The sequence below is a fragment of the Pistacia vera genome, unplaced genomic scaffold, assembly GCF_008641045.1.
Source record: "Pistacia vera cultivar Batoury unplaced genomic scaffold, PisVer_v2 Contig107, whole genome shotgun sequence".
NCBI lineage: Eukaryota > Viridiplantae > Streptophyta > Magnoliopsida > Sapindales > Anacardiaceae > Pistacia > Pistacia vera.
Window position 1 is genome coordinate 596,981 of NW_022195104.1, and position 15,356 is coordinate 612,336.

Below are 15,356 nucleotides of genomic sequence, written 5' to 3' on the forward strand. Positions count from 1 at the left end.
TCACTACCAGTAGCATTACGAACCCCACTTTTTAACTAAAAAGCCCCCACTTCTATTTTAAGTAAGGGTAAAATTGTAACTTCACAATTTGTATTCATCCTATAAAAACTATACTGACTTAAATTAAAAAGCTATATTCTCTATCACAAAACTATCAGCAAACATATTCTCTATCACAAAAATATTTATTTATTTATTTTGATATCACAGATAGAAATGCAAATATCTTTAGAGCCAAGATATTTGAAATTTTTGTAAATCACATCATATAAATTATGAAAAGTACGACACAAATTAATTATTTAATAATAATTCATGAAAATTAGAAGGAAGGAACAACAGATGTATTGACGGAGTTTAAGAATTATTTTACCAGTGCGGTTGGAGATTGAAGAGGAGGAGCATGGCAAAGACAGGATTGGGGATGAAGGTCGCAAATTGTAATTGACAAAACAAAGGGGAGATTTGTTTTATGAAACAATGAAGTGCTCAATGTCCCCCATATTGATTAAATGTTGTTTGCCTTTTTACAAATTTAACCTTACTTTAAAAGGAAGTGGGGCCCGTTTAGTTGATCAGTGATGCATTGGAAATCACTTTAACAAAGTCAAACAATTATATTATACAAATAAAAGTAGACTAATAATTATAAATGCTCTCTTAGTTATATTCATGTAAAGATGGGCCGGACCGAACCCGACAGGTCCTGGGTCTAGGCCTAGTTAGGATCAGTCTTTCATGGGTCTAGGACCAATAGCCCATGAAAAATATTATGGATCAGACGGGTCCTAAGCCCATAGGACTGGTCTAGGGACCAGTCCCATGGGTCTAAATAATTTTATTTAGCCTCTATATTTTTTTATCTATCTAGGGATTAATCAAAATTACATAGGGGCTTTAATGTAATTTTTAGGGGTAATTTGTAAATTTTTTAATTAATTAATTAATTAATAATTAAATATAAATGAATGATTAAATGTTAATGAATAATGACTTAATTCTTAATTGGTTATAAATTTGGAATGTTTTTAATTTAAACTTTAAGGAGATAATAATAATTCAATTTTAAGGTTTAACATAAATATAATATTCACACAATCACACTTCACAAATAAAAAATTAAATAAATTTGATTTTATTAAATTATTAATTTACATCATCAATAATATTTACATCCTACATATTTATGTTTTTGAAGAGGTTGAGTAGTTCGAGATCTTCAGGGTGCTGCTGATTTCTTCTGTCCACATGAGTCCAATCTCGTAAACATGTTATGACTTTAACCATCTTATTGGTTAAAAAACATGTTCTCTTTTCAACAATGTGACCATTAATTGAGAATACTTACTCGGATGCAATTGTCGAAACTGGCACAGATAAAATGTCACATGCCATTTGGGCTACTATAGGGAATTGACTTGCATTGTGGTACCATCATTAAAGCACATTCATCTTACGCTTCTCCTTCGTGGTCATGTAGGATATGTCTATTTGTAGGTATTGATGCAGCTCATTTGGTCCAAGTTGTCTGTATGAACTACTACTTACACCACCACCATTGCTGCATTCCACAAACCTCCAGTTGCTCGTTCCTTGTCATCCTTGGTCTTCATCAGGGTCTTGCTGTTCGTCTTTGCTGGCGCTGGATGCTCCAATGTGCCTAGTCTGATACAAAGAAAAAAGGCTATCCAATTTTCTGTTAAAGTTTATTAAATAAGAACTATAGTCATATTGTAAATTATGACCTATCTTAGCAATCGTAAAATTAAATACGCTTAATATAAATCTAGGATCTACAATAAGACCTTATCCATATAAGAATGAAATATCAACCAATATATCTGGTATTTTTTTTTTTCCATTGGAACAAAAATGTCGCGTAAATCTTCATTATATCTATATGTAACAAAAGTTGTAAAAATTCGAAGTAAAACATCTAATGCTACATTAATAATAGGATAATAAATATCATTTAATAAATTAGTGGAATCATAAAAAACTTTAAGAAACAAAAAAAATAGTTCACAAACCGTCCAATCGGATTCGTTGACGACTTCCTCCAGATAGTTCTTCAAGTTGACGAACTCTGTAAGTTGCCTTGCGGTTGGTATAGCTTTTTCCAACATCAAATATATGGACACTCAAATAGGTGTAGTTATCATCACTCTTGCCTTATACCTGACATGGTCCTCTCCGGACGAATAAACCACTAATCTTTTACATAACCGGACATAGTCCTCTCCCTCGACGTATAAACCACTAATCTTTTACTTAACGGTTTTTGTTAGAAAATTGACCAAGATCAACTCTGGCCCCATAAAATCTAGGCTAACATTCCCTAGATTAAACAATTATTTTTTAAAACAAAAATTCAATAAAATATTTTTCCCATAATAAATATTTCTTATATTTTTTTAAATCATAGCCTCAAAATTAAAGAAGAATGTTTGTTAAACGGGAATAAGACAATCACTTACAGGGATGTTCAAAACCGGTTAACCGGTCTAGATTTCCCTTTTCTAAACCAAACCAGTTTTTCAGTTTACGGAAATGCCTGAATCGAAACGGAACCTATTTTAAGGAAAACTGGTTTTGCAGTTAACCGCTTTTCCGGTTAACGGGTTTCCCAAAACCAATCCCTTCTTCACGTAAAAGAAACCAGAGGAGAAAATCTGTGATTCTTGCTTTGTTTATAAAGTTTCTTTTTCCTTGCTACTACTCTCAGAAAATAAGACGATATCAATCTCAAAATCAACAATCAATTTTCTTGCAACATAAGAACTTCACACAAGGTTATTTAAACACGAAAAAATAAAACTTCACACAAGGTTAAGCAAATTTTCCAAATTGACAAGAGAAAGAAAAAAAGTAGAAAAATCTGCACAAAAATAGTTATAAGAACTCAAAAGAATGAGAGGAGAAGAGAAGAGAGAAATGAGAAGAGGGGGCAAAAATCTGTAGAGAAAAGCGGAATGAGAATGAGAGGACAAAAATCTGCACACACCAAAGAGAAATGAGAGTGACGGAAGACGGAGAAGCAGAGGATTGACGATGAAATGAGAGGAGAAAGTGAAAGTGAACGTGAGAAATGAGAGGAGAAACGTGTACTGAAGATGAAGAGTGAAGTGAAGAACAAAGAAAAGAAAAAGAGAAATAGAATTGGATTTGGATTATGGGATTTAGGTTTTTACTTTTTAAAATTTTAATTGAAAATTAGTTCGGTTTTGGTTAACCAATTATAAAATAACCCTAAATCAGTAATTAAACCGAAAATTTAGTTTTTATATTTTTCTAAATAAAAATGAACTGATTTAAAAAAAAAATCGGTTTTTCATTCCAGTTATCGGTTTGATTTTAACATTTTTTTCGAACGATTCTAATGAATTAAGTCTCCCTAGTAGACCAATTCTCACTTTATTACTTAGATAAAATCCAAAGTAATATATCTCCACCAAAAGAACATAAAACATAATTAAACACTAGTACATTTGATTTCATACAATATCATTGTAACCCCTCAATAACAATGGATGTTACCAAATTAAAAATAATCAATAAATTAAAGGTGCCTTCTGAAAAAACAATTAAAACTATCATTAGACAGTCAATGGTGTCTCTAAGACTATGAGATTTAAAAGAATATTAACTATAATACCAGAAAAATCGATCTCAATGACTTTAATATCTTATAAAACTTATAATATAACAATCGATTTTAGTTTAACGAATTTGTTCGTCTAATCATTCAATGCATACTACAACTCATTATAAATGGTATTTAATCATTTCAAATCTTGTAACTAGATGCAAACTCACAAAATATATAATAAAATTATAGCTTACGGATAATAAAGATAGCACCCAGAGTAAGGGATTTTTCTTTAAAGTGCATAATGAAGACAGCGGCTGCAACAGTAGTTTCCGCAGCAGAAGCAGCGGTTCGGAGGGGCAGAGGAAGCCAAACACCACGCACAATATGCCACTACATTGGACATGTGGAAAGTGATAAATACGCACACAGAAAGAGAGAGAGAGAGAGAGAGAGAGAGAGAGAGAGTGACATATAATAAAATAATTCAACAAATATCATCTACCAAAACCCAATGATAACATAGCATAAATGATAAATCATTACCAGAGGTGGCCCACCACGCAAGATATGCAAGACATTGGACATGTAGAAGGTGTTAATTACAGAGAGAGCGCCAGAGATAGAGCGATAAATACAGAGAGAGAGAGAGAGAGAGAGAATCATAAATACAAAGAGACAGACAGAGATAGCGATAAATAGAGAGAGAGAGAGAGAGAGACTTACCACACAAATTGCGAAAATCACGGCAAATATCTGGAAAATCACGAAAAATATCTGGAAAATCACAAAAAATATCATAGAGATCAAAGACTTCAAAGACTGTAATCCTCCTAGAAGCAAGTAACTCTCCACCGTTCATAAGTTGTTCTCCATGCTCTTTCCATACACAATGACTTGCAGCATGTCCCAACATTTCCAGCCACACTTCACTTATCACCTCCCATTTACTATTCCTCCCACCATCACCTCTGTTCAAAGTCTGCAATTGCTTGGCGAGCTTACATCCATCAACTAATACCGACAGAGAATTTCCTTTATCCATACTGTTAAGATCCCGTGCTGATTCTTTAAGTAAAGCCTTGCAAACTGTACTTATTTCAATGGATGCTCCAACTAGTAGTACATAAGTTATGGAGATGTCACTTGATGAATACGAAGACTTGTCAATAAAGATTAAGAAGATAACTGATACAAAAATATGGGAGAGCAGACAGATGCAACGGAGAATGATACCGAACACGGAATAAATTGTGGTTGTCTTTGTTTAGAGGACATCATACATGAATCCAAGCTCAATTGCTACCAATTTGAAGGCTTGTTTGGCTGACTTCTCACTGAGAAGAGAGTAACTTTCTTTTCTTTCATCATGATCGAGAATTAAATCGGCATAGAGACACCTGAATTTTTTGAACAAGGAAACAGCTTCGATGAAGTAATTATTTACCTCTTCAGTTGACTTCTTTTCATACTCTTCTTTTTTCTCATGATTCTCTAGGTTTAGAGGATCATGAGAAAAATCACGAGGTGAACGCAAGGAATCTTTAAATTGCTTGGAGCTTGAAGAGTTAAGCACCAATATTCTCTCTCCATACTTAATTATTCCAGCGATAAACACTGGAATGGCTATAAATCTGACGGCATCTTTGTTTTTCCAGGATGGTATAAAGACATAAAATGCTACCATTACTTGGAACACAAACTGAAGAGAGTGTCTTAGCCAAAACTCGTTATCATTTAAGGCGTAAGCTGTGATAGGATCGTGGCCACCAAGCTGCAGCAGAAGGAAAGGTGCCCAAAATGCTTGGAGCTTTAAAACACTATCAGCTGCAGAATCTCTTCGGCTGCGGGCTAGACAACCGAGAGCTATTGTTGCTAACATGTCTGCTGTTAAGTATGCTAACCATACAAGGAGATTGATCCACATTCTTCTAGTATATTTTCTTTTAGAACCGAATATGATGAGGATGATTTGTACAAAAAGGCTTAGTAAAACCAAAACTCGAATTTCCCATTCATCCCAAAGTTTGATCATATGTTCTGTAAAAGAATATTGCAAAGCCATCTCTTCTTTCCGACGATACGACTGTAGGCAACATAAAATCTTTTAAGAAAAAATTACAAATGAAGTAATGCTGATAAACTATACTAGACTTGTGATGATTCATTGTATCATCACTGTAGACTTTTGCATAGTTCTACAGACAAACGTGCATCTATACGTAGGTTTCCTCACGGAGACTAAATGTGTGTAAATTATTCTTTTGGCTATAATTATGAGCGCAATACTTGTTAAACAAAATTGAAAAAGAAAAATGGTTTCTATATTTCAGATCTTTATATCTATTTTATTGCAAGTGCATGTTTATTATATATATAATTCTATATGTGTACAACTTAAAATTCAGATTTAAATTCTTTCACGAGGTTAACTCTATTTCACGTACTAGTGAAGATTCAAGTTTGGTCCTTGAACACACTACAAGTCAACAAACCCAGTGGTTAAAGCTTTATATGTGATGATTTAATTTTTGCTAATAATTAAGAGTTAACTGTTGTTCAATAGAGTTCAAAAAGTCTGGTTTTCAGAAAAATTAGGATGTCTACAAGAGAAATTTGTTATATGTCTGTGTTTTGAACCTAGCTGAGAACTTGGGATGCCAAACCAGAAAGTTTGATTTAGTCATTACATTAATATCTGGCTTTAAAGAAAAAGCAAAAGACAAGCTTGCGGATAATTAAATTAAATAAATAACGTAAAATGCCTAAAAAATAACTTCTGCTAGGAGGATGGAATCATATATTATAACTTAATAAATTAGGGCTTTTAATCCCATGTTTGGAACAACTTTGGATTATATGAAGTTGGGGACTAAATTCTTTTTAGTCCAAACAATAAATACAAAAAGAAACCCGTGGCCCCCCACGGATCTATTCAAATGATGTTTGCAGTTTTAAATATAATTCAACCTATAGCTATTCATTATTTTAATCCAATCCCATAAAATTATCTAGGGTAGCATTGTGCGCCAAACACGTACACCCTAAACACATATCCTAAACTGGCAAGAGAACAATTATTCAAAAAGATTAAAAAAAAAACAAAAAAGGAAAACTAGGCTAATAGAGTGAATGTTTGATTTTAGAGTGAATGTTTGGGGAGCTGCACAAAATTTGACAAGAGAACAATGTTCCCCCAACATCACGTACAGTCCATTTAAAATGTAATTTGATCCGTTTTGACCTTTATTACTCATAAACAAAATAAATAAAAATTAATAAATAATTCATTTAAATTTCAAGGTAATCCAAAATTATAACGTGACTTTGAAGAATAAGTAAGAGACCAATTAAACTAACCAATTTCACGTACAGAATAAACTACAACGATGGTTGCTAGCCATATGGACAAATTTTTTTTTTTTTTTTTTTTTATGATTATTATTTTAATACTAGCTTACTTAATTAAAAAAATAAAAAAAATAAAAAAATAAAAACAGTTGTACCTCAAGTACTTGGGATGCTACTGCAAGTAGATTAGATGAGGGTGATGTTATTGCCTGTGGAACCAAAAAGTTGATGTATTTCAATATTTTAAGAACTGACTTTGAAGAAGTAAGAGACCAATTAAACGAACTGCATGCATGCAGGTGCAGAGAATTAAATAATGCAGCATGCCTACAGAATAACTTCATCCATGGGAATGGAATTATATTTTTCTTCTCCTAAACTGACAAGAAAAGTATTATTCAAAAAGAAGAAAAAGAAAAAGTTGGAATGGGCTTATAAATACTTACCGTGAACTGAAAAAAAAAGAATTATAAAAAAAAGGAAAAAAAAAAAAAAAAAAAAAAAAGGGTTAGAATGGGATAGCGTGATCTATACTTGATTTTATCCTTCGTCAAATTAACGCAATGGAGGTAAGCAGGTTTATTGCCAAAGCATTCATTCTTGCAGTGAGAGAGATAGTCAAGTATGAGATACTACCTAGACAAAAATTCCAAAAGTAACTAAATATCTGTGGCTAAAGTAAGAATAAAATCAAAATATTAATATATAATTAAAAGAAAAAAGCAGGACCAGGCTATAAAATATTATTTGATTATGGAAATTAATTTCTTTAGTTATGCTTTGCTTAACTTAAACTGCATTACAAAGCACCATTAATAACAGGATAACCCTTCCTAACTTTTGATTATGCATTAACGTTGCTAACAATGTAGAATCCTTTCACTATTGTTTTTGAAATATTTTGTGATTTTTGCCACGTAACTTTACTTTTCCTCTATAAGTACTCTATGTCAATAACTTTGCATTTCATTTGTTAACATATATTTCATATTAATTTAATATTTTAGTTATATATCATTACGTGAGTTTATTACAACAAACCTAATGGAAGTAATCGAGTACGTTCATTATTAAAATGTAATAAATTAAGAAATTGGCTTTACTCTGAACATATTTTGTAATAATCTATTTAAAATTGAGCAAAGGCAGTTAACAAATCATCTTCAAATATGAATTTGGTCCGTCTATCAATGAATTATTCAAAATACATACTTAGATTTGTTTTGTATCATTCGAGATTGCAATCTCTACTAGAGAGCTTGATTTTCTTTCTTTTTAACTTTTTAAATGGGTTTTGATAATAGAATCCGTAAATAAAGTTATATATCAAGAATTTCTATGCTTCTAGAATATCTGGGTTAATTCATTTGCATTAATTGTAAGTTACAAATGAAATTATCTTTTGACAATAAGATGAATGGAAGGAATTGTAACTTAAAAGAAAATATGACCATAGTTAGAAAGAAACATATAAAGAAAAGTTTCAAATCAACAAATAAAGAATATAATACTAATAATCAATGAAAGTTAATTTACGTTTTATTAGTTTTTATACATACAAACTCTTCTATTCAAATTGATAGATAATCACTCATTCTGCGTATAATACCCGACATTATCGCTATAGTGTCAAAATAAATTCAAAATGATAAAAATCTCAAAATTAAGAAATTCATTGATTTCTTGTTTCTTTATGTCAACAAAAATTCCCACTCTTTTTAGGAGTAATATTGAATTTGAAGTCAATATTCAAGAGGTTGCTTTTCTCGCACAGTTTTGATCTTTCATCAATTAAATGTAATGTTTCTCGTATATTAATTAATGTTACAAAAATTATCCTCTTTCATCACTATTTACCATGTGTTGTATCAAATTTAGTAGTTTGGTTAGCAACCCCAATGCCAAGAGGCGTTCAGGTGGAAACAATTAATGCAATGAAGTTAAAATCTTTTAGGTGGAATTTACTAATAAGAATTAACTATTGTTAATTTAGGTTTCCACACTCGAAACAATTTATGTTAAATGATAGCGAATAATTTTTATATTAACTCATCCAATCATATTTTGACATGCCACTTTCTATGAAGGACTTTGCATAGTCTTTGTAAGTGTAATGTATATACCTTGCATTATATCAAATTATGCATAATGAAAGTGAATATTTAGAGAAGTAGTGCTATTGGAACCCGAATAATACCATATATATAAACTCCTCACACAAACTCATCCACACAAAATGATGTGTTTTAATGTGATTGAATGAATTTAAATTAGAGATAATTTAAACAATTAGAATAGATGACATGTCAAACATGCATAGTTATTAAACCAATTTGTAAGGAATAGTTTGTATAATTAGTTTGTACGTATAACATTACTCTTGGAACCCCACTTTTTAACTAAAAAGCCCCCACTTCTATTTTAAGTAAGGGTAAAATTGTAACTTTACAATTTGTATTCATCCTATAAAAACTAAAGTGATTTAAATAAAAAAACTATTCTTTAGTATAATTTTCTTTCTTTTTTTCTTACACTTCTACAAAACTATCAACAAACATATTCTCTATCACAAAAATATTTATTTATTTATTTTGGTATCCCAGGTAGAAATGAAAATCTCTTTAGAGCCAAGATATTTGAAATTGTGATTGATAAAACTAAAGGAGAGATTTGTTTTATGGAACAATGAAGTGCTAAAAGTCCCCCATACTGATTAAATGTTGTTTGCCTTCTTATTTAACCTTACTTGAAAAAGGAGGTGCGGGTTGTTTAGTTAATACGTAGTGTGCTAATAGCACCACTCGGAAAGGCCCATGACAAAGCCCAGACTTGAGCATGGATAGATGAATCAGCTTGTTTTTAACCAAGAGTTCAAGAAATTTTCCTCCCCTTGAATAGCAATTTTTCTCAATTAGTATTTGAAATAATAATTTACCCCCTATTATTATTGTTTTGTTTGAATGTCCTCATCTGCCCAATTCATTCATACTTAATCAGTTGATCAGTGATGCATTGGAAATCACTTTAACAAATACAAATAATAGTAGACTAATAATTTTAAATGCTCTCTTCATTATATTCATGTTTCAAACACAGTGGAACCTTAACAACTTGGTTTCTTAGGTATAAGTGTTGGACTATTATGACTCGATTTTCTACACGTTTCTATGTGAACTTGTATTTCTTTAAGAATATTAATTTAAAGAAAAATATAATTGTAAATTGAAATATGGATTATATTGGGAATGAAAATTTGAGCCCTATTAGGAATATAATATCCCTTATATTTCCTATAAAACTTATCAGACATAAAAAAACAATACTGAAGGAGAATCTGATACGAAAAAGAGAGAGAAAAAACACAAAATCTCATAACTTAACGGACGCAATCCAAATGAAAGATATGGTGATAATCATCATTCACAAACTTCACTTAAAGTTAATTTAGCTTAAAATCTGACATTAACAAACTAAAACTACTGGGGCTGGAGCTGCAGCATGGACTAACTTCAACTCTTCTCTGCTGCTTTATCCCTCGATATCACTATCATAGAACAATTTCGTGAAAATTTAAAAGTCAATAAAATAAATATTAAAAATCTAAAGTCATAATTTATTAAATAAAAACTATATAAATATGCTACATACCACAGTTACTACGATCAAGTAGTTGGTGTATGAATATTTATGAATTATTATAACTAGAAATAGCCGTGTAATTGATTTCATATTTTACTTTTAACAGAATTAATAATTGTAGGATTATACATATAGAACACTAGATAAGTAAACAATATCCAAAACGGACTTCAAAAAAATTGAAGGATGAAATTTTTCTGGCAATGAATAGGCGAAAAATAGGACAATTGAATCCTACCAAGATTGTAAGATTAAGGACATTACTAGAATAATATTTGTTTATGGAAACCATTTCTGCAATCTCTTTCGTAAAGACCTGCATTGAACATGGAAACAGAATGCAGAAAGTGAGATCATGAAATTTTTTCATATAATTTAAATGAGAGAGAGAGACCTATAAATAAGCAAGGACGCTGTCCCTACGAACATTATTGGGGCACCCAAGATTAACACGATAGTAAAGAAAGCGAACCATTGTAATCCTTCAAAAAGCTTAGTTCTCCAATGCTGGCCAATTGGTTGCTATTAGATTTTCTATTGTTCACTTAAACTAAGATGTGCCATAAGAAGACACACGTGAGCGAGTAACTCTCCACCATTCACAAGTTTTTCTCCATGCTCTTTCCATCCACAATGACTTGCAGCATATCCCATCACTTCAATCCACACCTCGCTTATTATCTCCCACTTATGATTCCTCCCACTGTCATCTCCCAAGACGTTCAATTCCTGCAATTGCTTGGCAAGCGTACATGCATGAAATAGCACTGACAGACTACCATTGCCATCCTTTTGTCCAAATTTCTCAAGAAAAGCCTTGCAAACTGTGCTTTTATAGGATGAATCATAGTTTATATCAAGGGATGAATCAAATTTTATATTTCTGAAAAATCTCATGGTTTCTCGGCATGTATCTTTATATCTTATCTCACCAATCCCTTTGGGCAACATGGTTGGACATATGATTACAAGATATAACACATAATCTGATAACCTTTTGCTGATTTTGACCCTCTTTCAGGTTACGGATATCATCGTAACAACAAAGATCAGTAGTGATGTGCCAAAGAAGAAGACTGTAATCAAACTCCATCTCAATTGTACTCCCATGAGATTCATTAACACAGTTGCTTTTGCTTGGCACATAATCACCTCTCCAACCTAACAATTCTTTCAATTTCTTGTTATCAAAAGGATCCTCTTTAATGTCTTTGGTTTTCTCAAGAAACTGTTTGAAGATCATTTCTAGCAGGCCATCATCCACTTCTTTCCAACTCAAATATCTGCACTTCTCTATCAGTTCTTTGATTCCAAATCGCTTCATAGTCTCTTCCATCATCGAGGAAGTTTCGAAAAATTTGTACTCAAAAAGAGAAAAATTTAATAGATTGTACTGACCAATGGATCCTGACCACCTTCTGTTGTCGTTGGAGAGTAAACCAATAGAACATGTATTAATGGACATATCATTACGCTTGGTCAACTAATATTTTGTCCAGTCAGAGAAAAGAAGCACGATGAATGCTTAAACCTCCAGAAAGATAGCTCCAACTAATAGTACATAAGTTATGGAGATGTCACTTGGTGAATAGGAAGACTTATCAATAATGATTAAGAAGATAATTGATACAAAAATATGGGAGACCAGACAGATGCAACGAAGAATGATACCGAGCATGGAATAAATTGTGGTTGTCTTTGTGTAGAGCACATCATACATGAATCCAAGCTCAGTTGCTACCAATTTGAAGGCTTCTTTTGCTGACTTCTTGCTGAGAAGAGAGTAACTTTCTTTTCTTTCATCATGATCGAGAATTAAATCAGCATAGAGACACCTGAATTTTTTGAACAAGGATACAGCTTCAATGAGGTAATTATTTACCTCTTCAGTTGACTTCTTTTCATACTCTTCTTTTTTTTCCTCTAGGTTTGAAGGATCTATTGACTTCTTTTTTCTCATGATTCTCTAGCTTTAGAGGATCATTGGAAAAATCATGAGGTGAACGCAAGGAATCTTTAAATTGCTTGGCGCTTGAAGAGTAGAGCACCAAAATTCTCTCCCCATGCTTAATTATTCCGGCAATAAACACTGGAATGGCTATAAATCTGAAAGCATCTTTGTTTCTCCAAGATGGTATAAAGACATAAAATGCTACTCCAACTTGGAACACAAACTGAAGAAAGTGTCTTAGCCAAAACTCATTATCATTTAAGGCGTAAGCTGTGATAGTATCGGGGCCACCAAGGTGCAGCAGAAGGAAAGGTGCCCAAAATGCTTGGAGCTTTAAAACATTATCAGCTGCAGAATCTCTTCGGCTGCGAGCTAGAAAACCGAGAGCTACTGTTGCCAACATGTCTGCTGTCAAGTATGCTAACCGAACAAGGAGATTGATCCAAGTTCTTCTAGTATATTTTCTTTCAGAACCGAATATGATGAGGATGATTTGTACAAAAAGACTCAATAAAACCAACAGTCGAATTTCCCATCCATCCCAAAGTTTGATCATATGTTCTGTAAAAGATTGCAAAGCCATCTCTTCTTTCCGACGATACAACTGCAGCCAACTTAAAATCTTTTTAGAAAAAATTACAAATAAAACAATGCTGATAAACTATACTGTGACTTTTGATGATCCATTTTATCATCACTGTAGACTTTTGCATAGTTCTAAAGAACAAACATGCATCTACGCATAGATTTCCTGACGGAGACTAAATGTGTGTAAATTATGAGCGCAATACTTGCCAAACAAAATTGAAAAAAAAAAAAAAAAATTAGTCTCTATATTTGAGATCTTTATATTTATTTATTGTAAATGCAAGTTTATTATATGTATAATTCTATATGAATACAACTTAAAATTCAGATTTAAATTCTCGCATGAGGTTAACTCTGTTTCACTTCACAAATTAAACTCTTGCTAGCTAGTGAGAATTCAAGTTTGGATGTTAAAAAACCAAAATATTTGCAAGAGAGATGTACTATATATACATACAATGAGGAAAAAAGGACTCCTGATTATATCTATATGAAAATTTTCAGATGTGAAACTAAAATCTAGACTTAAACTCTCATTATTAAAAGGCAAAATCTTGAAAGTTTTATACTTTTCTACTACTAAAAAACAAAATTTTATATGTGATAATTTAATTTTTACTAATAAGAGTTAATTGTTGTTAACAAGAGTTCAAAAAGTCTTGTTTTTAGAAAAACTATGTCTACAAGAGAAATTTATCATATGTGTGTGTTTGTGTGTGCTCAGTGAATAATAATAATAATAATAAAAAAGGGTGTGCCTAGCTAAGAAGTTTGGATGCCAAACCTGGAAGTTTGATTTAGTCAATACGTTAATTAAGAATTGACCCTTTAAAGAAAATGCAAAAGACAAAACTGACTGCTTGTCGATAATTAAATTAAATAAATAACGTAAAATGCCTAAAGAATAACTTCTACGAAGAGGATGGAATCATATATTATAACTTAATAAATTAGTGCCTTTAATCCCATGTTTAGAACAACTTTGGATTATTTGAAGTTGGGACTGAATTCTTTTTAGTCCAAACAATGAACACAAAAAGAAACCCGTGGCCCCTGACGGATCTTCTTTTTCTAGAGCCTCATGCAAATAATGTTTGCAGTTTTAAATATATTCCAATATTTTATTATAATTAGTATTGAATATTACAAATATATAATAATAATTTAATAAAATAAATATAATTTTTTTAACATTTTTATAATAAATAAAAATAATTTTATAGTTAAGTTAAAATTCAAGTATTTAGTTAATTTTTATTCAAATTAATTAATTAGTAAACTTTGAAATGTTTAATCATATAGATAGTTTTGTCCAATGAAATACTTGATCAAACATAATATCCTATTATGATTCTTGTCCAATCTAATTCAATCTATAGTTATTCATTTTAGTCCAATCCCATAAAATTAGTCTAGTCTAGTACTGTGCACCCTAAATACTTATTCTAAACTAGTCTAATAGCATCATATAATTAAGCAAGTTTGTTACAATGATAGTGGTCGAATAATACTATTTGTGCAAAAACCCTTTCATACAACTTCATGTTTCATAAAATGAATATATGAATGTAAATAAAAAGTTATACTGATTTGAGATGCCAGAATTTGTATCTGGAGGCTCTTTTACCGTTTTACGGACAAAATCAAGGAGAGAAACAATAATGATTTGAAATGGAGTCGTGAACAAAGCACTGAATTAAGTGTGGAATGAGACAGCACAAGTTCTCCTATATCTCTTAATATAATAGCCTCCTGAAAGAATAACTTCATTTTATGGTTTCATCGATATCAAGCTCCAAGATTTTTTTATCTATCACGTGAATCATGCATTTCTAGCTAGACAGTTTATGTTTGTGACAAGAAATTATATGCAAATGCAAATTTATAACACTATAAAGAGTCCGTAGCTACCATTAAAAAATAGCCAACTATTCTTTAATTATAAACATCCACAGGGATTATTTTATGAACGGATGACTACTCTTTAACGTCTTTGTTAGTGAAAAATAATCCAATAACAAGCCTTATAATGGAAGTACAGTAACATTTGGCATTGTTAATTTCGACTTTATTGCCAAAGCATTCATTCTTGTAATTAGATGATTTAAAAAAAAGCCGGACCATGCTAATAATTGAGGTCCCAGTATGCTTATAAAATATTATATATAAGCATATACTCCCTCCGTTTTCTTTTAATTGACGTTTTGGGTGTGGGCACAAATTTTAATAAAAAAGTAA

At 31.5% G+C, this 15,356-nt stretch overlaps 1 protein-coding gene across 2 annotated transcripts; it reads right to left on the reverse strand.

Annotated features, from left to right (window-relative positions):
* Positions 1-1,167: 1,167 nt before the first annotated feature.
* Positions 1,168-5,331, reverse strand: LOC116131818. 2 transcript variants are annotated; one of them, XR_004128310.1, is made up of 2 exons: positions 2,031-2,065; positions 1,168-1,665 (listed from the first exon to the last, which is right to left on the reverse strand). XR_004128310.1 is itself a non-coding variant. In XM_031417494.1 (2 exons), the coding sequence occupies exons 1-2, from the start codon at positions 4,632-4,634 to the stop codon at positions 1,661-1,663; spliced, it is 324 nt and encodes a 107-aa protein (XP_031273354.1). In that variant the 5' UTR covers positions 4,635-5,331; the 3' UTR covers positions 1,168-1,660. The 2 variants fall into 2 exon arrangements, 1 of the variants encoding a protein (XP_031273354.1); XM_031417494.1 differs by lacking the exon at positions 2,031-2,065 and adding an exon at positions 4,316-5,331.
* Between the last annotated feature and the right edge of the window lie 10,025 nt (positions 5,332-15,356).